We start from the raw sequence: 25778 nt of genomic DNA on the forward strand, positions 1-25778 counted from the left end.
CCGCTTGTGACCTCTGTGCAGCGAAGCTCAGTGACGGTGACAAACTGTGGCGACGTCCTCCGTCAGCAGCTCTGAATAGCTTTCTAGAGCTTTCTGTCCCTTTTCTGAATAAAACTGTGAGCCACATGTTCATCTTCAGGTGCTCCTATATCTTCCCTGTCTCGGTCTGGAAGAATTACTGCTGGCACTGTGATCCTTTCTGGTCCTGTGTAATGGAAAAGTACTCCAGTGCCAGAGACTGTAGCAAGCTTTCTATCACAGTGCCTGGCCTTGGGCACAGCATGAGCAAGACAGTGACAGATAAGGCAGTCTCCATTCTCTCGGGTCTCCAGCTGAGTTTGTCCTTAGACAGGCAAACACCTTTATCGCACCCAGGAGACTGAGTCACACACAAGATCTTCTCGTCTGCTTAAAGCTGCAGTTCAGATCTATTAGTGCAGCAGGAAAGCAAATATACAAAACTAAAAGTCTTTCTTGACATTCACTTAGCAGCAGCAGTTTTATTTACCAGTCCACGGGCATAAAGTGAGGACTTATTTTAGTTAAAAGTTTGACATTTGAGTCAGTTTTGTGGTGTGGAGTTAGGTAAGACTAATATCACTGTCATGATGGAGTGAACCTCTGAGCCAGGAGGTGAAGCTTCCACTCTGCCAGTCTCTCTGCATTCCAACGCTCACCTATGGTTGCAAACGCTGGGTAATGACCAAAAGAATGGGGTCATGGAAAACTCAAGACAAACAAACAAGACCTGATAAATCTGGAGCTTACGCCGGGGCCACGCCTCCGCTGCTAATGTGGAATTTTTTAGGTCTATAAAATGGGGCCTCTGTCTCTTTGTGGCAGGTATTACTGCAGCTGGTGAGCGCAGTACTGCGAGACAAAGAGTTGTCTGACGAGACAATATTGGGGATGAGGATGCACTTTCAGTATAAACTAGTTATGGTACAGATTAAACTGATGTTTGTGGTGAAGCTTATTCAGCTGTCTGGGGATATTTTTGTGTTTTCCCTCCAAAAAAATCCCTTTTTTTTCTTGTACTTTAGGTTTTCTCTAATTGTTTGTGCCTTTTACACCATATTATAACTATACATTTTAGAGATACAGCTTTGAATAAACTCTAATTATGCACAAGTACTTCAGAGTCCACACAAATGAACGCTTTTTAGTTAATAACAAAAAATATCATCTCAAATTTCTGACATTGGAGAAATCTGCAGAGTTTAATGAATGCTGTAAAGAAATGTTTACAGTCGATATTTCTTCTGTGAGTGGAAAAAACCACTGGTGGTTTAACAGCAAACGTACAACCGAACACAAAATGGCCATTCCAGCGCGTAACAGGGGCAACGATCGGTGCTGTTTTTCTCCTCGGAAATGCCCGAGGCTATGCTGACTCTCTCTCTTATTTCAAGCTCTGAACTTGAGATTTTTTGGCTCATGCACATCTATGCATCACATGATGCAATGTGCACTTCTTTGTTACAACATGTGCACTGAGGATGAGTACATCTTTGAATTCTGAATGCATGTCTGACCATAAATGAGCAGGCTTTTTAGTCCAAATGTACAACTCCGGTGAGAAAGCACATAAATTGCTCGTATGGGAGGCTTTTATTGATAAACTTCCATTCTGTGATTCACTATGAAGCTGGGGAAATTGATGATAGTGGCTAATAAACAGAGGAAGAGGGTCCATTAGGACATACAGATTCCATGGAAGCTTTTTGTACAAAATAAATGACTCTGAAGTTAAAGCTGTTATCTGCTGTCAGGGTAAAGTGGTAAGAAAAGACCTGGTTTTCAGCTTTATGGTTAAAGTAGCGATCTAAAAAAGTGATCCCAAAGCAAAAATCCATCCACCTGGAATCAACGCTCAGTTATTCAACAAAATCTGTTTTTTTTTTGTTTATTCAGAATGATCGCACCACATAAAGTATATCACTTTGAGCTTTAAAGGTGTGGCTATCCACACGTTGTTCATAAAAATTTCTAAAATGAACTTAATCTGACGCATTAAGATGTTAAACTACTGACTGAGACCTTAAACGCATCAAAACAGCAGTATGCTCGTTTTAGACCTACTTTCAGCTGCTCCCTTACTCACAAGGGAGCGCCACAGCAGGTTGATTTGACAGAGTTTATAAGTCTTTCATGAAATAACCACGAAGGATTTATGTCCCAGGAATATTTTGCTGATTAGGCAAAGTGTAACCCACTGCACTAAGAGCCACGTTATCCAATCAGGAGTCGGCCCCTGCTGGATATTGAATAAACAGGTTTACGACACTTCTAAAGCGACTTCGCTTTATAGAATTGGGAACTCTGTGGAGGCTTTATGCTATATTGTTTATGGATAAGGTGACATTATAGAAACATTACAATGAAAACATAAAAATTTAGACAAAATAAAATAGCCTTTAAAGCAATGTCAGTATTTAAATGAGCCTACACCCTCCCAGTTGTCTGACATGCATCATCAGTGGAGATGTCACTCCCAATGAGTTTCTTTAGCATAATGCTGCCTCGTAGATTTTGGGGGGTATATATACACACATATATAAAAAGAAAGCTTCCTGTTTGTATGATCCTGAAACGTTTGACTGAACAAAGAACCTCTCTTAGCTGGTGTTGTATTGTTTTTTTACACCAGCCTTCCTGTTCTGAGTAATAGGTGCCTTTGTCTTCAGACCAGGAAACCTGCATTAAGCTAAACAATAGTACAAAGGAGAAGGAGATTAATGGTGGAGCCAATAAGCCAAAGAGGAAGTGACAAGATGTGCAAAGTGGGCATCAAACTGTGACGTGATGAAGGAAACACAGGCAGCTCATGTTTCCCTGTGAAGGTGTCATACTTTAGATTCACCTGCTATTAATCCTCTAGTTATTACTGGAGAGACCAGACAAACGTCATGTGACACAGAAACACACTGACAGGATGCAAACGATCTTATTTTTTCCCCCAGCGCTCACACAAACACTCTGCAACACGTGTTGGGGTGTCTGCCAGCAGCAACTGGGAATAAACAATATTAAATCTCTGACTCACAGGAGAGGGAACCGGATACGTCAGATCAACTCTGCATGGGAAATTAAGCGAGATAGGAATGGCAAAAGAAGAAACAGCAGCACTTCATTTGAAGCTTTATGATACTTAAACAGTCTAGAAATCCAAGATTGATTCCATTTTCTTTATGAAAAGCAGCAGAGGAAGCAGTAAAAAATGTAATGACCAAACATCAGGCTCTGGATCTGAAACAAGGATGAGATTGCAAGTGTTACTTTGTCTCCCCCCTCCCCGTCGGCCCAGTGTAACTCTGTGAAAATATGACGCTGTGGTGAAGCCCTGGAATGATTAATTTCTTTTTGCAATAGCGAAAGTGTGCAACAGCGCCCCCCTATGGTCTGCTGGTCCTTCAAGAACCACACAATTCCTCAGATACACACACACATACATATATATACACATACATACATACTTTTTTCTTTTTCAAATATTACTTATAATTATAAACATTCATCTTAAAGTTATTTAGTTAGACAAATACAAAATAAATTCAAGATAAATACATATAATTATTTAGGTTAAATATTTATTTGTGGGATTTAATTTATATTTTTAAATAAATACAATTTAAGATCAATACATGTCCTTACTCAGTGTCAGGCGAGACTGTGGGTTTTGTTACGCCCACTAAAGAATAATAAAGATTTATTTAAGTGCAAATATTTAATCTATAAATAAAAAATAAATACACTTTTAAATTGCTCGGGTTCTTTTCCATGACGTTAAAGCTTTGCACATTGTGCCCTCTTGTGGCAGGGAAAACATTTGCGTACTTCCGCCCCTGTTACGCCAAATCCGGTTGTGCAGCAGCCATTTTGTCTGTTCGGGCATTTCTCCCCAGTCAGTTGCGAACTGCAGTTCCACCTTCGCAAATAATTTGAAATGCGGTTGTAGCGGCTCTATTTCGCATTAGCAACGATCCGAGCGACGTCGAAAAATTTCCGTCCGATTTCGGTAAGCTGAGGAGGGCCCTCCTCTTCCAGAAAAATCCACAGTTCAGCCTGAGAAGCGCGGCTCGGCTCGGACATGTCGTGTGAGGAAAGCTACTTGGCCATCATACGCTACCTTACCGACGAGCGGGAGCCGTACGCGCCGGGGACGCCCGGGAACACCAAGAGGAAGATCCGCAAGGCGGCCGCCTGCTACGTGGTGCGGAATGGGACCCTATTTTATCAGCGCAGGTTGAAGGGCCAGAATGACTTCACGGAGCTGGAGGTGGTGCTGCAGGACGAGCGCAGGAAGGAACTTATCAACGAGGCGCACATTATGATGGGCGGAGAGCACCTGAACCAGCAGCTCACCTGGGAAGTCATCTCCCAGAAGTACTGGTGGAGAGGTGAGAGAGCGAGGGGTGCGGCTCATAGTTAGTGTGAGGAGTGTGAATGAGCCGGTGGAAATAAATACGATGAGCCTGCCTGCAGAAACGCATGCTCACTACTGCTCCCTGTCGCCATCTAGCGGCCAATGAGGAGATTGGTTTCGAGCGGATGGATGTTATTAGAAGGGAATATTAAATTAATATAAAGGAGAAAACGAATCGCTTCTTGTGCTTGCTTCGGACACATATCAGATACATGTCTGCGTAGAACCAAAGAGAACCTCAAAAATGTACTGCTCTGAAACTGTCCGATAATAATCGTAATGTGTACATTGAGATCAGATATCCTGGACAGGCGATCCAGCGTTTGCACAAACAAGCACAGATGCAGTGAGGAGGTCTCTGTTTACTGCACACACCGATGAAACTGCAGAAAGGCAAATTTAAGCGCTTTCTAACGATGCCCTGAGGTTATTGGACAGATCGAGATGGCTCAGGGCACACAGCTGTTTGCAGCTGTGTGCCCTGGATTGGTTAGTCCTCATTTCAGATCCATCTTTTTATTCTTGGAGTAGCTTTTTATGATTCAGTGTTCAAAATAAGCCTCCCTTGTCTTAAACCTGCCTAATTTTAATCCACCACCAGTCAGGAAATGATTCCTTTTACTGCTACAGGCGTGACAGGACATGCTTTAATTTTCGCACGTGTGTAGAACAAATCAGTTTCTGGTATTGATCATCCCCCTTAGGGATCCTGAAGCACGTGAAAGACCACATCAGGGAGTGTGCTCACTGTCAGAGCAAGCGGGGCACAGATGACGGCTCGGGGCAGCGATCGTTCTCCCGACCGGGCAGACGCAAGACTGCTGCCAACTCCAACGAAGAAGAGGAGGAGGAGGAAGAAGAAGAGGGAGAGGAAAATGTATTTTTCACAGATTCTTCTCAGCAACAGAGGTCCAAGATGGCGAAGGGGACGCCGAAGCATGAGCTGGTGTTTGTGAGTATCAGAGGTCTCGTTCAGTGTTTCCCACACATTTATGGTTGTTTGTGCTGCATGTTGATTATTTGACATGACTCATCATTGATGAAACAAAAGTCACGGTGTTACTGATGCTTTTCTTTGACTTTCCAAAGACATCAGGGGTGGTCCCTAGAATTTGGCTCTGGATTAGGGCGTGTTTGTGGTGCGTTTGAAGACATGAGTCGCTTTCACAGGTTCACCCTCATTAATGCGACTCTTACCTCCTCTGCTTAGATCTTGTTGAGCAGACGCTCATTTCCAGCCATCTTGGCTCAAGCTAAGTTAAATGAGCTTGTAGGGAGGGGTGACGACGGGCAGGAATGGGTGTGTGTGTCCCAAAATGACAAATGGCTGCGGTTCAGCTCAATCTCCTCCATCTTGAACTGCAGTTTGTAGTTCTGGTTCTGCAGCAGAACCACCTGTTGCAGGCTCTGGCTAGAGTGACCCTCTAGCTGAGAGATGATCTTAAGAACAGAACCAGGACCGCCATCGCGCTTCAGGATTCTGCAGACAGTGAAAACAGATCTGATACCAGTGATAGATTAATAAATTGTAATCTTTCACTGTGAAGACAAGTCTGGGAGGTGTTATCATCATCTGTAGCACACCTGAATCCATGACTGAAAGGATCCTGCTAGCTTGGATAGATTCCTGCCTTTGGAAGCAGCCGTCCAACATCTGAGACTGCCAACCAGCAAAAAACAGGAGGCAGGAAGGGCCTGGCTCATCTGGTTAGCATTGGCTGGACTTTCAAAATAAGAGCTGACCACTCGGTAGTAAATTGATCATGCTTGGTGTGGGAGGGAGGAGAGAATAAAAGTTGAAGTTTGCATGTGGGAGAGGTTGTTTTTTTTTTTTCTGAATAAAACTGATGCTTTTCCCTAAAATGTGTTTTATTTTTCAGGTTGACAGTAAAGGCGTGGTCAATCAGTTCCTGTCCAAACACAGCCAGACCATGTTGGACAAACTCAACGAGCAGCGTCTCAACAATCAGTTCTGTGACATCACGCTGCTGATCGAAGGCGAGGAGTACCGTGCGCACAAAGCTGTGCTGGCAGCGTGCAGCGAGTACTTCAACGAGCTCTTCTTTGAGAAAGGCGCTGCGTCCACGCACGAAGCGGTCGTCGACCTCTCTGGTGAGCACTTTGGGTTTTTTTTATTCCTTGCTGGATGTTTTCCTCCTTTGCCCAGCTTTAACATTCCTCCTTCTTCCTGCAGGGTTCACCAAAGCCAGCTTCCTCCCGCTGCTGGACTTTGCATACACATCCACGCTTACGTTTAACTTCTGCATCATGGCGGACATCGCAAACCTCGCCCGACACCTGCTGATGACCGAGGTGCTGCAGATCTGTGAGTCGGTACATAAGCAGGTGGAAGAACAGAAGCTGACGGTGTATCAGAGGGGAGACGTTCACACGGTGTTGTCGAGCAAGCCGGCCACTCAGGAAGAGCCGAAGAATGACTCTGAAACCTACATGGTGACCATAGAGAGTGACGGACAGGCATTAGTCACGCACAGCGGCGTCACCGTGTCAGGCGAGACATTGACTTTTGTTACACCCTCTGAAGACGGCTGCATCCAGCAACCGGTGGCGGTCATTACGCAGACAGTAGAAGGAGAGGAAGTACACGAAGGGGAGGCTGGACAGAGCGAGACTGTGGCCCTGATTGCACACACCGGGCAGGTGGAACCGGGCGAGACCGTCACTCTTATTTCAGGGGATGCTGAAGGTTTGGAGGGGGAGACGATGACTGTGGTCACCCACAGTGGGCAGGCCGGGGCCAGCGAATCCCTCGCCGTGGTGTCTGCATGTTTGGCGATGGAAGAGCCACAAGTCGCAGAGGCAGAAACATTTGTCATAAACGTGGAACTGAACAAAGAGAGCCCCTTGGAGGTCACCCAGCTGGCTCCTGCAGCGGTGACGCCAACTCAGGAGGCCACTACAGAGGAGCAGAGGGTCGAACCAGCACCACTGCCGCAGAAACGCAAACGAGGACGTCCAGCAAAGGTGAGGAAGGAGGTGGAGATAGACGAGTTCCTGCCGCTGGAGGACGAGGAACCTTCTGCAGATGAAAGTCCCTCAGACAAGCAGGAGTTCACGTCAGATGACCCCAACAGGAGGCGACTCCGGCAGCGCTCCATCGCAGAGGGCGGTTACGCTCGTCTGCATATGGGGCTGGAAGAGGAGGAGGAGGCTGCAAAGAAAGGTTCAGCCTCACCGCGTGTTGCCACCCCGAAGGTACAAAACAGTCATCCCATAAAAAATTCGGCACTGCTTCAATGCTTCCTCAGAATCCATGTTTACAGCATTAAACAATGTAGATTTAACAAAGACATGAAAAAGTTCACAGGGGTGTGTCTAAAGCCTGAGCTCACGCCTGGGGCTGAAGAACATATTTACTCAGTGAAAGAAGATTTCAGTTAACTGAAATCAATTTAAAAGCAAGAAATATTCGTAGTTTTTGTCTTTATCATTTTGATTGCTTTTCTCAACACTTCCTGCCTCACGAGGCTTTGTTTGTCCATACTTAGGATGTTCACATGACTCCGAGTTGGCTGCCTTCAAGCGTTTTGTGTTATAAGATCTACTCTTCCCAAAACTCACCTCTTCAACAAAACTCTCAACCTCACGTCTTTTTGTAAAGTGTCCCTATGATACAAAAAATACCCTCCATGTTACAATAATTAAGAAGACTAAAACCAACCCCGAAATAAAACTAAATGAACTTGAACAATATAAACTGAAACTCTGCAAATCCATTCTAATAATGAACTGAAACGGAGTTTAATAGTGAAAAAATAATTAAAAAGCTCAAAATAAAATCTACTTGGAAAGTAAAAAACAGCTTTGCTCTAAAACTGATTTCTTGTAGAGAAAGATACTGAACCCCCCCCCACTGAAAATGCAAACTGGTTTTCTTTAAGCTCCGTGAGAGCCAAACAAGAAGTGCTTGTGACTAGGGATGGGTATCGTTTAGGTTTTATCCGATACCGGTGCCAAACCGGTACTTTTGAAACGGTGCCGGTGCTCAAACCGGTGCTTAAAGAATGGAGAACACAAAATTGGTCCAAAAACCTCTCATGTTTAGCTGTTTTTTTTTTTTTTTTTTTTTTGTAAAAAGATAACAATGTTAGCCTTTTCTGCAGCTATGGGGCATATATGGTATCACTCTTGGCTGGAAGCAGTGCTTAAACAATGGAAAAAACACAAACGTTGTCCAAAACCTCTCATGTTTAACCGTTTTCCACTTTTTCTTTGGTCATTTTAGCCTTTTTGGCCAGGGTGAAGGGAGTATCTGCCATCAAACAAGAGGACAGCCGCATGTAGCTATGATGATGTTTGCTAGTTCACCTTACATGCATTAATGTAATAACGTGGTTAGCCTACTCAACGTAAATTACACTGGAACAACATTAAGCTACTCACGCAGAGAAGAACGGCTGCTGCCATCATCATCCGTCATCATTTCTGCTACACTGGCAGGGCTAGGGGCCAGGACTCTCCTCTTCGTGTTTTTGGGGGATGTTGCTAACTCCGGGTCTGATAACAGGCAACCCACCCGCAGTAGATGTGCTCGGTGTGATGTCTCGCAGCAAGCTATCAAATACAGCGCATTTCTGGGCTTTTAAAAAAAATGCTATGCGTCGCCAGGTGTTTCATCGAATTTGAGGTGTTACCTCCTTTGACAGTATCACAGTATCAGCTTAAAGCACTTGTTGCAGGCTGCTGAGTTTGCATATTTTGCTGTGAAGTACAGCCAGACTTTTGACCGCTTCGCCTTGGACATTTTTAATCTGTAGCTCTGCTCTAAAAGAACGTACGTATCTGGACCCGCCTACTATCCTCGGAAACGTAAAATGATTGGCTAGAATCTAAAGTGTATCACAGCTCAGGAAATAAAGCACTGAAATGTGCGCTGCTTTTCGGTCTGGTTACTACCGTTTATGTCAGATACTGGTACCCATCCCTACTTGTGACATTAAACCTTTGTTTTTATTAAAAATAACAAGATATGGCACATGTTCAAATATTTGTGGTGTTGGTACTTGTGTTCTAGGTTGGGTCGAGGCCCGGGAAGAGAGGCAGGCCGCCCAAGCAGCCTGTGGAAAGTCAGGTGGAAGCACTGCCTGAGTCTGCAACAGATCCGGCGGTCAGTGCTGCGGAGAGTGTTACGACTGAGGAAGTCGCTACTGAGGAGGCCGGGGCTCTGAAGGTTTCGGAGCCAGAGACCACAGCCAGTCCGGAGAAAATCCAGGCAGAGAGCACCGTAGACGGCGAGCACACGTGCTCCGAGTGCGGCATGTCCTTCCAGAGACGTTACTCTCTCATCATGCACACGTTAAAGCACGAGAAAGCTCGAGGGTACAAGTGCAGCGTAAGTGTTGGCGCGTGTCACTGCGTGGTGTTGAATTGTTAATGCTGCCCGCTCTCACCGTGATGTTTCTGTTTCCTTGCAGCTGTGCAGTAAGGAGTTCCAGTACGCCGCCTCTCTCCGCGCCCACCTGGCCCGACACAAGCAGCAGAGCAGCCAGCGAGCCCCCGTCGCCAAACCCTCAGTGGAGCAGGGCTCCGAGGGGAGAGCGGACAGCGAGGTGGACGAGAAAACGTCGTCATCGTCCTCGCTCACCAAGAGAGAATTTGTGTGTGACATTTGCGGGAAGACCTTACCGAAGCTCTACTCCCTGCGGATCCACATGCTGAATCACACTGGTGTGCGGCCTCATTCCTGCAAGGTCTGCGGGAAGACGTTCGCCCACAAACACAGCCTGAAGATGCACCGAGCGCTGCACGACGTCACCAAACAGTTCCAGTGCGAATTCTGCAAGAAGTCGTTTGTGAGCAAGCGGAGCATGGAGGAGCACACCAGCCTCCACACAGGTCAGTCACAGGACGTCAGCTTTCTTCTCTTTAATCCAGGATTTCTGAAAATTCTTCTTTCTGGTCAGGATCTACCTGACTGTACTTCTTGTTCTGCTTTGAGCAGTGATGGGAATAACGGCGTTACTTTTTTCATTAACGAGTAATCTAACTAATTACTGTTCCTATCGTTACAACGCCGTTACAGTTACTAACATGAAAATGCGGTCTGTTACTATTTTTCAACAAACAGACGGTTGAAGCTGTGTTCAGCTTACGCATCTTATATCAATCGCACGGAAGTAGCTGACTACATAAGTAATCTGGACGCTACAGCTTTAAGCAGCTGCGCGCTCCCGCGGACGGTAATCACGATCACTGTCTAGCACAACACCTGGAGCTCAGGGGGCAAAACAATCACATGAGGGCTGCTGTTTGACTGAGGAAGAATAAAGTAGTCGTGGTAAGCCAATCACACGACAACTTCAAGACAAAGCAACAAGGTGATATATACCAGTTTTTAAATTGTGCTGATAGGCCACGTAAAACCAGAGTCATGATAAACAATATATACGCGGTGTTTTTTCCTCAATAGTTTCGTTACGTTTGCTGTCTAAGGACAGCGCAGCAAGCACTCTCTGCTTATGAGCAAAAAAAACAAACAAAAAAACTGGAAGTTTTAGGAGTGACGGCGAGAGAGCGAGTTTTGAGATGTGAGAGATTTGTGACGTTTAGCGTGTTTGGAGTGTGTAGTTAATGTGTTGTCTTGTGTAGTTGGTGTGTAGTGTTGTGGATAGTTTTGTGTTGTGTGTCAGAACAATGAGGCGACTGCTGTCTCCAGGTAGAAACAGGAGTGATACACCTGCTGCTGTCAGACCTGCAGGTATCAGGCTGTGATGTTCTCCTTTATAGTGGACAGAAATATTTGGAGTTGCACAAATAATTTGTGCGGCATCGTATTGGAGGCAGAACAGCTGATTGTTCTGTAAATCGTTTGAAATGTTTTTTTTAAAAAATCAAGGTAAAAGGTAAATGGATGCAACTAACTTTGTTGTTTGCAAAACTTGTGCATAGGATTTTAAAATTGACAATTTACATTTGCATTTAAAGTTATGAAATATGATTCAATAAACATGTTTGTGGTTATTACAGTAAAAAATACAACTTTTTCTACTCGGATTTTATGTTTTTTGTCTGATTTTAGATCAGTTGTGTTAATACAATATGTCAAAATGAAAACATGACTGTAAATTCAGACACGTGAGGTTGTGTTGATGATACCAGAAAAGACAAAGTAAATAGTTTTTAAAGGTAAAATGTGGAGGGAAAATCAAAAGTAGGTAAAAATGGCCCATTATACTCTGGACCCCAGAGGGTTAAACCATTTTTTAAAGTAACGCAATAGTTACTTTTCAAGTAATTAATTACTTTTAGAATATTGCAACTCAGTTACTTTTTTGAAGAAGTAACTAGTAACTAGAGCTGGGCGATAGAACGATATGTATCGCGATATAACTTTTACTCGATAGAGAAATTAAGCTATCGCGATAGACCTCGCCGCTCTTGTCCTCTTAAAATAAAATAAAAATAAATAAATAAAAGTTTAGCCAATCCAAACTAAGTAGCGCAGAGCCGAACCAATCACAGTCGCAGCGTCACGTCGCGTGACTTGTTACGTACAGCACAAGTGCCAAGCCGCACGTGTGTTTGTTTGGGAAGCAGCCAGCGGGTAATGGAGGAAATGAGTGTGCCGACTAGAAAAATCAACCGAGCGTGACCGAAGAGAAAACAGATGATGGTTCCAATGCCGGAGAGATTGTCGAACGGAAGAGCCATAGAAGTTCCGTAGTGTGAAGGTATTTCGGCTATTTCAAGTCTGACAAAAAACAGAGTAGCGTGCACTGTAAATTGTGCCGAAAGCAAGTCTGGAAATACAATGAACTGGTGCATGCGTCACACTGTGCGCCACGTTATTGTTTCGGTGAAATGAATTTCTACAATACTGTTACTGTTAATTCTACTCTCTGCAGTGTTTAAATGCTTACATATACACACAGTTAGTCCCTCCACACATACGACTCTGTTCTGCTTCTATGCCCCAGCTTTGTTTACTTTTTCCCACCGAGGCTTCTAGACTTCTGATTGGCCAACATTTCTGCACGGTTAGGAATCTAGCGCCACCTGCTGCTTCGGCATGTTCATAGCAGCGTTTTCCTTCATTTCTGCCTTTATGTGTGGACGGGATTATTTTTTAAAACGAAAACGGAAAATCTCCGTTTTCAAAAATACCCGTGTACGTGTGGACGTAGCCTCAGTCTCTGACTGGAAGCGCTAATTCATCATTCGGCTTTTGTCAGACTAAAGTAACTGTTAAAACTGTTTGAAAAGCTCAGCTATACAACAAGGAGAGATTGAGAATTTCCTTTTAGTTCTCAGTTTATTTGATATTGACAAAAGTTAGTCAGTTTTGTCTGTTCTTCTGTAAAACAAACTAAGATTTATTTTTAGAATTAATATTTTGTTTCTAAGTGGAATTGACAATTTAGTCTGTTTCGTTTGTTCTCTTTTGAAACTTAAACGCTTTAGCGGCTGCCTTTTGTGTAGTTTGCAATATTTGCCTTTATTTATCTGAAAAAGTCTCATGTTCCTTAAGTACATCTACCCTGTTGAACTTATTATGGGAAATAAATATTTAAATAAAAACAAGCTGCTGATTATTTCACATTTTACTTGTGAGCAACGGCACATTTAAATCTTACAAATATAGTTATTTGGCTTATATCGTGATAGATATCGTTATCGCCTGAAATGAAAAAAACATATCGTGATATGAAAAAATCTCATATCGCCCAGCTCTACTAGTAACTATAATTAATTACTTTTTCAAAGTAACTTGCCCAACACTGGCTTTGAGACCCTCTGTGAACTGAACAAACGCTCAGCAGGTGGAGACTGGAGGGTCAAACTTGAGTTCAAAACAGGCTTTCTTTACATTGGTTGGCTCAACAAAACCTTAAACAGAGATGATGACTGTCATGATGGTGGTAGTCGACCAGGTTATGTGTTCAGCATCAGTTACCACGGTGATTTAGCCAGGAGAAAAAGAGCCTCTTTCACGATGGAGAAAACGCTTAACTTTGATTGTTGGTGGTTTTCTGTTTTATTTGTATTATTTTGGGTCTTTAACTTACAATAGAAAGTGTCTTGAGGCCCCTGTTGTTCAATTGAATTGAACTTGAGTTTTATCTTTGCAGTAGAGCTCTTGGGTTCATGTGCCGCTATGCTCTGAGGCTGCGGAGCTGTCAGGAGAGGCAGCTGATTACCGCTCTGACAAAGTGTCTATAGTGTTATATAAAAAAATCTTGGCTCAGTCGTTTGCAGTGGCCTTTATGACAACATCCCCATTTCCTTATCAGGTGAATCGAAGTACCTCTGCACCACGTGTGGAGCCACCTTCCACCGAGCCTCCGCTCTCAGCAAACACCTGAAGAAGCACCAACCCAAACCCGACGTCCGGCCGTTCGCCTGTGAACAGTGAGTAACTCTTCATCAACACCGTCCTCTTTGCTTCAGAGCCCGAGCTGCGGTCTCAGTCTGCTTCCTCTCTTCCACAGTTGTGATAAGAGGTTCTACGAAGCCAAAGATCTGCAGCAGCACATGAACAAGCACATGGGCCTGAAGCCTTTCCAGTGCCAGGTGTGCGGGAAATGTTACAGCTGGAAGAAGGACTGGTACTCGCACGTCAAGTCCCACAGCGTCGCCGAGCCTTATAAGTAAGTGTGACAGGGGTGATGTGCACCAGTCACATCCCAGAAATCAGAAGTAGAATAGCTTCAGGGAATTTACTCCTACAACACAACAGGAGCGCCCTGAGACACCTATCACCATGCAACTTCAGTCCTCTGAGACGAACTTGATACGTAATGGTGGCCCCTCCCCAAAACTTCTCCAAACAGCCACATTTTTTGCTTTCACTCCTGCTGTGACACTGAAAAACAAAATGAAGCTTTCTGCTGATTATAAAACATTTTTACCATCCTTCAGAACTTCATGTTCTGCTTTTCTTGGTGCCGATTATCAATGATTTCATACCAGCTGAAATAAAACCAAACTCGCTGCCATGGAAACATGTAAAGGAAAGTAAGCGGTACCGTTATTTCACTTAAACTCCTTCACGGTTAATGAGTGATGTAAATTGGGAGGTGGGGACAGTTACAAATGCTATGGTTGTTGCAACAACACGATTGGCTGGCTTTGATCTCCGTTCGGTTTTTGCATCGTGCGCTTTGCAGTGACGCCCTTTGTTTGTGTCGTCAGATGTAACGTCTGTGGAAAGGAGTTCTTCGAGAAGGCTCTGTTCAGGAGGCACGTGAAGAAAGCCACGCACGGGAAGAAGGGCCGAGTGAAGCAGAATTTGGAGAGAGAGTGCGAGCACTGTGGCAGGAAGTTCACGCAGCTCCGGGAGTACCGACGCCACATCAACAACCACCAGGGTAAGTCCGTCATGCAGCTTTTCTCATGTAGAAGATGCTTTTTATCGCTAAAGTACGAACGTATAACAACGTAACCTAAAATGAGACCTCCCGTCACTCTTGTTGACTCTGCTGTCCTGTGAGGGCGGCGAATTAGTTTTCTGTGCTATAAATGCGATCATTAACACCCCTTCATCTTTTTTTTTTCTCTTGAAGGAGTGAAGCCTTTCGAATGTCTGACTTGCGGTGTCGCCTGGGCTGATGCACGCTCTCTCAAGCGCCATGTCCGCACTCACACAGGAGAGCGTCCATACGTGTGCCCCATGTGCCAGGAGGCCCACATCGACGCACGCACTCTACGCAAGCACATGGCCAAGTACCACGTGGACAGCCTGCCTGGGAAGATCATGCTGGAGAAGGACACCCTCCAGTTTCACAACCAGGGCACACAGGTGGAGCACGCAGTCAGCATCCTGGCGTCCGACCTGCCCCCCGAGCTACGGCCTGCGCAGCAGCCGTCCTCGGAGGAGATCGAGACGGTGCTGATCACGGAGGAGACGGTGGAGGCCATGGAGGCCGTCCAGGCTGTGCAGGCGGTGAGCGACGGCTCGGTGGCGACGCTCTCGGATCAGGGCATCATGCAGGTCGTGAACTACGTCTTGGCCCAGCAGGCGCTGACGGGGGGGAAGCTCGAGGAAAACCCTGAGGTGATTCAGACGATGGAGGTGGAGGTGGCTCACGTCGCCGAGGTAGAATAGCTGTGGGCCGGAGGACGGGGACTCCCCACATAGACTGATCACGTTGCTTCAGTCTATATAAAATGTAAAAAACAACATTCAGATCCTATTTTTCTGAACTTGTAAATAGTGTAATGATCTCAGACTCGAGGTTTTCACTGTGTGCATTGTCTGTAAATAGCTAAACAAACAGTAAGTGTCGTCGCTCAGGACGAATGCAGGCAGAATTAAAGCTTTGGCTCAAACGTTTTCCTCTGGTCTGTTTTTGTTGTTGTTTGTTTTGTTTTTTTAGCTAATACCAAGATGATGATGACAGCTCAAGCCTTTGTCCTTGTGTTCTGTATAGTTTGTGGTTCTGTCACTGCACCGGCGTCCTGCAGGTCATCAAAAAGACATAAATGTCTTCTGTAGATTTGCAGATGGTGTTTTTATGTGTAAAAGGTACAGTAGATGATTTTTTTTGTTGAATTTGATTTTTCACATACTTCTCAGTGTCACAGTAGCACCACTAAAAAGGCACAGCTTGGACCTCCTTCAGGGCCAAGTCTCCTCATCTCAGTAAAACATTGAGGAGCTGTTTGGAAGCAGCTTGTAATTTATTGGTTTGCCCGATATTGTTTGATTACTTGTGTGGAAGGTAAAGCTCTTGTTGAAACTTGTTTGTGAGTCCTGTCATCCTGGGAGCCTTTTCTGTTTTTCTTTGTCTCTTGCCAAAGAGCTGGCCTCCTTCTTTTTGTCAGGTAGCTTATAAAGTTACTGCAGGTTTTTTTCAAAACCAAACATTTCAGCTACAAACAAAGGCAATTGCAGCTTTTCCTGTTTTTGGGTGTGCAGTGAAGGCATCGTGTTCCCAGTAATTTCGTTCCCAGCTGTTGACAGCTGTTTTCTTTTTCTTTGTAGACCAACACAGAAGGTGGTTCTTCTGAGAATTGGACTCTGTAGCAGGAGTTAGTTACCCTTTGTTAGGTAACTGTAGTTCTTTCCAATTTAAAAAAAAAAAATGTACACAATCAGATCTCTGGAAAATGTCCTCACCATTCCTGGAAGATCCCTCAGACCTCCACATGCAGATAACAAAGAGTCTATTTAATTTTTTTTAAGAGCGTCTCAGTAACGTGTAGATTCGTGGTAAACAGAAAGCTCGCCATCTCGCAGTTCCAAGGCTTTTTGTTTTGCTTCTGTGTTTTGACTTGGTTATTTCTCATTAATGACATGGTGCAAAATGTCCTTAGTTCATCTTAGGTTGTATTTTTCTGGTAAGACAGGTAAGAGTCTCTTTCACTTCTTTGTGCAGATTCTTAGAAGCACTTTGTTGCTTTTTGCAAACAACTTTAAAGCTTCTTTTTTCTTTACACAGAAACCTTTTAGTTGTCGACTTCAGAGGCTCAACCTCCTCGCTGGTTTCAGTCCTGCTTTTGTGTTTGTCCTTTCTGCTCAAAGAATAAAAAGAACATGCAGCAGTGCTCCGACGCTTAAACAGCTTCGTGTGACTTCTTGAAATGACGTCAGCCACATAAGTTCGAGATATCTTTGAGTTTGTTCAACGCAGAAATAAACTGACACACAGGAGTGTTAACATGCAATACAGCAAGTATGGATATTTATTTCAGATTTATATCAAAATACCCTCGATATAATGAGACATATTTACAATACATTGTACAAAAATATGAAACTGCAGTCGGTTTCTGCTTCTAACAAATGCAGACTACTGGAGAGAAAGCTGGGCTAAATCCTGTGTCCACACAGACACACTGCATGTACTCCTGTGAACTGATTAATACATTGTTCTTAGTGATAAAGCTACCAAACAGTTTGGTTCATGAAGGAAATCATGCAGTTCCCTTAGAGCAAGTTAAAAAAACAGAACTATACAAATTTATATACATTTAACTCCAGTTTCCTCTACCAAAAGATCAAAAAAATACTTTTGCTCTGCAATAAACGAGAATAAAACGACATCAGTCATAACTGTGAAACACTGGGTGGAGTGTTAGGCCTATATGTGGCTACATCAAATGAAATACCATCATTTAAACACGCACGCACTCAAACACTTCACAAACAGACCTTTCAAGGCGATGCGTTGGTCTCACAACACATGAAAAAACATTTTTTTAAAAAGCAAAATACGGAAGCTACAGCAGAAAAACAAATCGCCCATCAGCTGACGTAATACTTCTGAGAAGAAATGTTTGAAATGACTCCTGCCACGAGCGAAAACCAGTGTACTCGACTAAAAAAGGGTTACAAACTAAAATACACTTTTGCTACGGCCCATAGCAGAAACACAGCCCTAATAAAAGCCCTCTTACGCGGTTCCATTCACGCTTTGACTCAGGAATGAATCGTGAACACTTGAAACCTCAAAGCAATCTGGGAAGTCCTCAGCATTTCTTAAGTGCTCTCAAGAAATTACAACATAACAATAAAATGTAAAAGAAACAAAAACAAAAAAATGCACCTTTTGCTCAACACCTTTAAAATAACTTGGCGGGACAAAATGAAAGTAAGTGCGTCTGTGTGTTTGTTCTCAGCAGGCTTTGCACTAAACAGCAGGTTTTCAAATGAAATGTTCATCAGCAGGCGTGAAATGACAAGTGGGGACGCAGCGGCGGCGGTGGCTGCGTCTTACTCTCCCTCCTCCTTGATGCGCTGCTGTTTGTTGCGGCGCGAATCCAGGTCGAAGGAGAAGTCGGACCACTCGTCGCGGGGCGGGAAGGAGATGGTCTGGCGCAGGGTGAAGCGCACGGCGTCGATGACGCGCTCGCCCCGCGCCTCGGAGGAGCCCACGCTGACGGTGGAGGCGCTGCCGGTGGTGCGCACTATGTGGGGAGGAGGGGAAAAATCCATAGCCTGTCGGTGCTCCATGATGCCCTTCCAGATGATGTGCTGGAACTCGGCAGGGATCTTCAGCCTGGACAGGTCCTAATGGTCATTACACAGGGGAGCGTTAGTATTCGCAGGGGGAGCCAATCTTCTCTCTAACCCATCAAATGACTCGTGTTGGATAGGGAAGGGCTCACCTCCATGTTATAGTTCTCAATCTGGTAGATGTTGGTTAGGCCCTGTGCTGTGAAGTAGTCCAAGCAGCCGGCGCAGCCCAACCGAATAAGGAAGCTGCAGGAGGAAGAGGAGGAGGAGCGTGTTAGAGTTTGACATTTTTAGAGGTTCTCACCAGAAATACGTACGGAATTACTCGGTATGTTTGGAATAAAGCTTAAAGGTCGCTCTGTTGATGCTCAGTGTAATTCTTTAAATAGTCCAGTGAGGTCACCTTTACAATCTGCACAGTTATGTTTAGTTTCTATTGTTTTCTATTCTGTTGCCGTAATTATGACTCGACTGTTCCCTTATTCTAATAAATCTACCGTTAAGTATTTGTAGGTAACTATAATGACACTGTCATTTCAAATAAATTCCATTTAACGAGAGGTGAAGCGTCACTGATCGTTCTCAGGTGTCGTGTTTGTTTCTGACAGTGGACTTTCCCGGTGCCCCCCTCTCACCACGCTGGCATTAAAACCAGAAAGTGGGAACGGACGTCACACGCAGCTCGAGGTTTAAACCCGCCTCTGCGAGCTGCTTCGTTCCTCCCGCCTCCTTCCAAAGAATTTTTTTTGGTGTGTTTGGGGTTTAATTTACTCGAGCGTACAAATAGTCCGAAATTACAGCAAAATGCACAGAATTGTGTCCAATCAGTGATCGTGTTGTCTGATCAGTGCAGCCATAAATCTACAGTTTTGTAGCGATGGCGAGGGAGTGTGACTGGCTGAAAAGTGAGGGGGCTGTGCTTGGTGAAACCACTGTCAGAAAAAAAAAATGAACTAAAAAATGAAAAAGTGTGAAAACAAAGCGGTCTTAGATGCGTTTGGTCACGTGATCAGCTCGCTGTGTGTTGTTGAGCCTCCGCACGCTTTGAAGACGAGCACAGAGTCTTCAGAAAGGACTAAAGGTGATGAGTGGATGTGTGGCGCTGTGGTTTGGTGAGGTACCTGGAGATGCTGCTGTCCATGGGGTATGGAGGAGGGGGGGTACAGTGGGAGGAGGGCACCAGGGGCAGCTGTGGCTGCAGGGCGTGTGTGGGGCTCAGTGAACTCATGTCGGCATTCATGGGGATGTGAGTGCCCATCATGGGAGTCACTGCAGAGACAAGAGGAGCTACTGTGAGCCTTTGGGGTGCGGGGGCGTGCAGAGGTCACTCTGTACTTGACTAATAATGCATCATAACAGGTGAGGAAGCTGCACTGGGGGAGGGGAAGTGAAGCGTTCAGGTCCCCTCCCGCCTGCCTCGACCCGCCATCTTTACAAAAAACCCGGAAACACGGGATTTAGGGGAGCGAGGGGCGTCTACGACCCGAGAGAGATGGGAGGAGAAAGAAGGTGGCGCACTTACTGTCAGTGAGGCCTCCAGACATGCTTGACGGAGTGAGCGTGTTACGCTGCTGGGGGTTGATGAGCTGGCTGACGGAGGGCAGCTTGTTGACCTTTCCGGGAGTGGGCGAGGTGGAGCCGAAGGAGGGCTGAGATGACATGGAGGTTCTGGGGTGGGAGAGAGGAGGAGGTGACGGTTACTGACAGCATTCAGCAGAAAACAACATGGAAACATTTTTATTCTAATGATACAGAAAAAAAACAATCAGTGTCTTCCCTGCTACTGTCACCAGACCCTCGCCCCAGGAAGCCAAGGAGATGGAAATATTACAAATATTTTACGCATCTCTACTGCAACTTAGTTTTTTATCGTTTCACTACTTTCTCCCAGAATTTCTCCTTCGACCACACGGGATATAAAAGATGGACGTAGAATCTGTTCTAAAGCTCTCAAACCAGATGTAACAGGCGAAGGGGGCTGATCAGAGTAAAAACCAGATGGAAACTGCACACTGATTCACTAGCTGGCTATTAGCACTTTTCCCAGCAGACTTAATCTCCTGCAGAGGAGTCGCCTCCTGCTGGACAGGTTTATGAAACTGCTACGCTGGCTTCACCGTTCTGACCCAGGAGCTACATCCATCTTTTACACCAGGGCTGGGGAACTCCAGGCCTCGAGGGCCGATGTCCTGCAGGTTTTAGATCTCACTCTGGGTCAACACACCTGAATCAAATGATTAGTTCATTACCAGGCCTCTGGAAAACTTCAGGACATGTTGAGGTGGTAATTTAGGCATTTAAATCAGCTGCGTTGGATCAAAGACGCATCTAAAACCTGCAGGACACTGGCCCTCGAGGCCTTGAGTTCCCCACCTTCCCCTGCTTTACACAGTCTATAACACAGGTGTCAAACTCCAGTCCTCGAAGGCCAGTGTCCTGAAACTTTTGCACGTGTCCCTGTTGCAACACACCTGAATAAATGTAGTAGGTCATTAGAGTCTTGCTAATGACCAGTGAGACTCCAGTGAGAGCACACAGCACAGGACTACTCGAGTCTCCAACAATAAAAAGGCTTTAGCCCCAATTTCATCTCTTAACAGGCACATTTTCCAACAGAACAACAGGGAAAATCAGCAGTGGGCGTCACAATCACTGCATTTATCAAACCTGAAAGTGAAACTCTTAATATTAACTGCAGCATTAACTTTCTATGTTTCGACAAAAATCAGCAAACGCAAACTTATAAACGGAGAAAAATTCAAGCCGAAAAACCCCATTTATTAGAATCTGACAGACAAAGTGCAGCAGCCGAGTAAAATCATCTGTTTTAAACAGAACGGTTCACATCTTCCTCCGTTTAAGGAGATCTTTTATTGAGGAAAATGAAAAAACAAGCACACAAACTGTCCCGCAGTGACTTTAGAAAACATGACCAGCATCAGCAAAAAAAAAAACCAACTCAAAATTAAAATCTAGAGATTTGAGTCCAGCTCTCGCAACAATGCAAAGACGCAACACACTTAGTAAGAAATAAGAAATCTAAAATGATTCCTGTCCACAAAGTACAGTCTTTGTGGATAAAAATAATGCATGCAATTCACATGTTCATTTACAGTTCAGTTCAGATTAGGAGGGGGATCACGCAGGCCCGCAGCCTACCGAAACCCTCACACCGTCTGTCGCGGCTGAATAAAAACAAGACGTGATCATCCAGCATTTACAGCAGCAGCAGAGAGAGAAACAGAAAGTTCACATCCTCGGTGTAGAGTCCCGGGACGCACAGGAGGAAGCAGGTCACAGAAATCAGAGTTGATGAAAAGGAGGCGGAGAGGAGGTCCGTTTAAGTCGAGGGAGGAGGAAGAAGAGGAGGAATGTGGATTTCAGGAGGAGCTGCACCGCCGTCTCTGCTCTAATGCAGGTTCCAGGAGCTGGCTACCGAGACGGGTTTTTATCAGGCTGCAGGAAGGAACCAGAAAGAAGAGAAAGAGAGAGAGAGAAGAGCAGAAATAAGGGCTCACTGACAGAGGAGGAGGAGGAGGAGGAAGGAGCGAGGGACCCCAGAGAGGTCCAGATGTTCAGAAAACTCTACAAATGTTCAAGTTTGAGATTCAGGAAACTCCTACTGTACTGCAGTAACATGTGTGTCCAGAAGATGGCAGTATGCACACACAGATCACAGCCTTTTTACAGAATGGTGTTATTTGACATTTAAAGGGAAAGAAGGAAAGGTCTGAAACACTGCTGTTGACAGAACCTTTTATTTCCAATGCTGAATACAGTAATAAACTCCAACAGGTCAAAGGTTTTACAAAGAAAACTGGGAAAAGCATGCAAAAATGGACAAACGGGAGAAGGATAAACACCAAATCCCAAGATTCTGGGGGTTGGCATCAAAATCTGATAGTGTCGAATTTGAAAAACTCTTCAAAAATTCTGCACTCTCTGTCTGAAATTAAACGTCTGCTTTTTAAGCTCTTGTTAGTACTGAAGGGCGGACGGGCAGCAAAAACAGAAATAAAGTCAAAGAAAAACAGCGAGTGCAAGCACTACGTCACTGCGAGGCTGTCTGCCTTCTCTTAATGGGAAACTAGAACATAAGCAGTAATTATCATCACAGCGCTGTCAAACTATCACTTACTCCCATCTCCTCGTTTCCATAGCTTACAGTGAAAGAAGGGAGGCGGGACGAGGACGTGTGCGTTTGAGACACTTTTAATTACGCCGAAGCCGATAGATGAGGCCGAGGCACGGATTCTGTTTGCTGCTGTTGTGTAAAAACTTGGCAAAGCACCCAAAGGCGTTACCGGGAACCTTCTGGAAGCGTCTCCCTAACAAAGCGCAGCCAGGTACATTTGTCACGATTCATCAGTGTTGGCTCGTGTCCCATGAGAGAGAGCAAGAAGGAGGAAAGAAAATGACAAAAAAAACCCCAACAAAAAACAGCTTTTGCTTGGACGCGAGGCTGAGCTGATTCGGAGTAAATTCTGGGAAACGCTGGCTAACACCTACTCCAGAGCGTTTATTATCAGCTCTTCTAGCTGCAATGCTTCAGCGGCGGCAGTAAATACAATCAAGAAAGCTCATTTATCAGTGCAATCCACAATTCAAGCAACAAGTGAGCCATGTTCAGTCAGTTAGTCATCAGTGCCCTGCGTTCGAAAGACAAACAAACCTCCGCACAAGCAAAGAAGACGTTTACTGAGGCAGAGAGTGCAGCTGCATGCAAAGAAACAGTTGAATTCAACGGTGAAGCTTGCCCGTTCTGCACATCTGTGTTTCACTCCACCAAGAATCTGTTCTGGTACTCACTGTTTCTGCAGGAGGTTCTGCTGCTGCTGTCTGTATGACTCTATTGTGTGCTGCGGCAGGAACTGCATGAGTTCCAGCGACTCTTTGATTTTTACCAAAATCTCATAGATTTCGCGTCCTTTAATCTGAGGGGAACAGATAAGACGAGAGGTCAGTGAGCAGCTCAGACGCACCCCAAGCCGTGTGAGACAGCGGAGCCACACTTACAGGCAAACAAAAAACTTCCTCATCTGTAGATCTTCTCTTCTTGATGGCGGACATCTGTATGCCGTGGGAAACCTGTCGGAAGGCTGAAAAAGAGAAGAGGAGAGCGTGAATACAGTGGCCGCCGTGCTAAAGAGAACAAGTCGACCTAAGACAGAGCAGGAGGGGGAAGAAGCGAGGGGAAAGGCGGGTTAGTGAGAGTCCTCGACGCCAGCTGCATGTCGAGGAAGACCAAAAGCACGTCAGCCCGTCACCAGCCCCGGCCCTACTTACGGCGTTTCGTACCCTCACTGCTCTTTGTGGCGTCCGTTACGTGCTGCTTCCGGATGCTGTCCTCGTCGGCCTTGCGGTCGCGGCCCGGGCAGGCGCAGATCCTGGCTTCGAAGCAACGGCGCCCTAAAACCTGACCGCTGGGAGACAAAGACATCCTCTGTCAGAAACAAAGCACGGCCAACGAGGGGGGGCGACGGAGGTGGCGGCGGCACGGCTTACTCTCTGGTTTCCAGGGTGACGATGATGAGAATCGGGCGTCTGTTCATTCCGCCCACGCAGCTCGAGTTGCACATGAAATTGTACAGAATGGTGGTGAATTCGGTCCCCACCTGAGGAGGAGAATGAGACTGCAGGTGAGTGACGGCGGCAGGCGCAAAAACAGAGGTCGTATTTGGACATATTTCAGGTTCGGGTCATTTAAATTGGTTTAATTATGCAGAATCCAAATGTTTAACCAGTATTTGAAAAATGTGCGTCTTTGAAGCTTTCATGGCGGCACTGAAAGCTTTGACGGAGAGGTTGGCGAAGTGTCGAGCAGCTGAACATGACAGCGAACTCGCTGTCTGTCGCCATCCGAGTCGTTTGTCGCTTGGATACCCTGTAGGTTGATGGACAGCTCACCTGGGGAGGCTCATAAGGAACCAGGACGCTCTGTCTCCCAGTGATGGTGTCCTCCACGTACTGGGCGTGGCTGTTTCCCTCCACGCGGATCAGGTGGCTCGGCGGCGCTATCTGACCTGGAAGCAACGCGAGTCGTATGGTCAAACGCCAACAACAAACAAAGACGGCCGAAGTGAAACACGAGGCGGTGGGATTTCGACTGACCGTCGTTGAATTCGCGGCTGAGCTCGTGGTTCGGGCAGCGTTTCACCACCTCGGTCACGTGTTCAGCTTTTTTGTAAACAGGCATGGCTCTGATCACGGCACCCTGGGGAGGAGTGGTGAGGACTTTGATCTGAATGGGACATGTCTTGGCGATCTGGCAGTATAACTTCTTCAGTTCGGTCGAATACTGCAAAACAAAACGAGAGAAAACACAAAAGATTACAGAAAAGTTTTGATGGGGGATTGACTTAAATTTTAAAAGCACAGATTGATCACAGAAACACCCGAGACGTGATAGTAAATGGATAAAGTCAGGGGGGAAAGGCTTTTGGAAACCTTATTTTGGTGGAAACTCTCAGATTCCTGGTGACCAGTAAAATTTAATTAAACTAATTTAGCTTAAAAATAAGTGCACAGCGGTGTTTGAAGGACTTTGGTAACACCTGCTGCCTCAGCTGTGCACTTCTGGCTCCCCTGAAGCAAAAAGGGTTAAACTGAAGACTGTGATTATGACCCACTTAAATAAACACACACAGCACTCGGCCCTACAAGTGACTATTGGCCAACCTCAAAGATGTCTCACAGACAGCCTCTGGGACTTCCGAGGAGCACCATAAAATGGACCCCTCCAGGGGCAATTAAACAGGGCTTGGCTTTCATCTCTGTTAAAGCATCTGATGGCCACTCATCACACAGAGCAGCTTCTGAAGCGCCTGGCAGGCTGGAGCTGCATTAGGCTGAGTGCAGGTGGATGACAACGACTCCGAGTGAAGGAGCGGAGGGCTAATCGCGGCAGTCGCAAAAGATTCATCAGCGACGAGCCAAAATGTGATGGTTGATCACACAAACTGGCTCAGGCTCAAGTGTGCAAGCCAGGAGTCTTGAATAATGGATGCACCTTGATCCTTGGCACTGTTAGAAGCGATAACCAGTAAAGGCATCAGAAAGACCGAGTTCTTACTAATAGGCACAACCCAACTGTGTACACAAGCCATTCAAATCACTGCTGTGCAAGCAGAGCTTTAAATCCTCTATGTGCACAGAGCTGAGGGTGGAGGGGCGGAGGGGAAATTTTCCTGTCAGTTTCATTTCTGAGTGATGAAAAGTGAACATTGTGAAAACTGCTCGGGGCTGTGTTCGGGAACAATGCAACATAAAATTGCACCTCTATTAAGTTTGCTTCCAATGAAAAGAAGCACATCCCAGGAACCGTCTGTGCTCACTTTAAATATTACACAAGCTTGGCACGGACATTTTCTGCTCTTCTCCTCAGGCGCAACCTCTCCTTTCATCAGGACAAACCTAAAAGTGCACCTCCCCGTC

The 25778-nt window shown here is 45.4% G+C and overlaps 2 protein-coding genes across 6 annotated transcripts in view; one reads left to right on the forward strand and one right to left on the reverse strand.

Annotated features, from left to right (window-relative positions):
* The first annotated feature begins 3180 nt into the window (after positions 1–3180).
* On the forward strand, positions 3181–15719 carry zbtb11 (zinc finger and BTB domain containing 11). The gene is made up of 10 exons (XM_026157693.2): positions 3181–4400; positions 5131–5378; positions 6307–6538; positions 6621–7642; positions 9462–9779; positions 9862–10282; positions 13678–13795; positions 13876–14034; positions 14579–14754; positions 14950–15719. Exons 1-10 carry the CDS (start codon positions 4091–4093, stop codon positions 15489–15491), a joined length of 3546 nt encoding a protein of 1181 aa, XP_026013478.1. The 5' UTR covers positions 3181–4090; the 3' UTR covers positions 15492–15719.
* Positions 15720–17042: 1323 nt separating this feature from the next.
* tp63 (tumor protein p63) overlaps positions 17043–25778 on the reverse strand; it is a 59014-nt gene continuing 50278 nt past the window's right edge. For 3 of the 5 annotated variants that reach the window (XM_080297453.1, XM_026157694.2, XM_026157696.2), the window contains 10 exons: positions 24456–24642; positions 24252–24367; positions 23850–23959; positions 23631–23767; positions 23361–23443; positions 23154–23278; positions 19867–20012; positions 19466–19613; positions 18497–18590; positions 17043–18398 (listed from right to left, as the gene is read on the reverse strand). In XM_080297453.1, the coding sequence (XP_080153579.1) occupies positions 18102–18398; positions 18497–18590; positions 19466–19613; positions 19867–20012; positions 23154–23278; positions 23361–23443; positions 23631–23767; positions 23850–23959; positions 24252–24367; positions 24456–24642 (1443 nt within the window). In that variant the 3' untranslated portion in view covers positions 17043–18101. The remainder of the gene's footprint in view (positions 18399–18496; positions 18591–19465; positions 19614–19866; positions 20013–23153; positions 23279–23360; positions 23444–23630; positions 23768–23849; positions 23960–24251; positions 24368–24455; positions 24643–25778) is intronic. The other 2 variants (XM_026157695.2, XM_026157697.2) reach the window with 1 other exon arrangement.

The sequence above is a fragment of the Astatotilapia calliptera genome, chromosome 23, assembly GCF_964374335.1.
Source record: "Astatotilapia calliptera chromosome 23, fAstCal68.1, whole genome shotgun sequence".
Lineage (NCBI taxonomy): Eukaryota > Metazoa > Chordata > Actinopteri > Cichliformes > Cichlidae > Astatotilapia > Astatotilapia calliptera.

Coding starts and splice junctions, on each gene's coding strand:
- zbtb11 (XM_026157693.2), top strand. CDS start 4,091: ATGTCGTGTGAGGAAAGCTACTTGGCCATCATACGCTACCTTACCGAC. Junction 7,643..9,461: donor CGCGTGTTGCCACCCCGAAG/GTACAAAACAGT, acceptor CTTGTGTTCTAG/GTTGGGTCGAGGCCCGGGAA. Junction 14,755..14,949: donor CCACATCAACAACCACCAGG/GTAAGTCCGTCA, acceptor TTTCTCTTGAAG/GAGTGAAGCCTTTCGAATGT.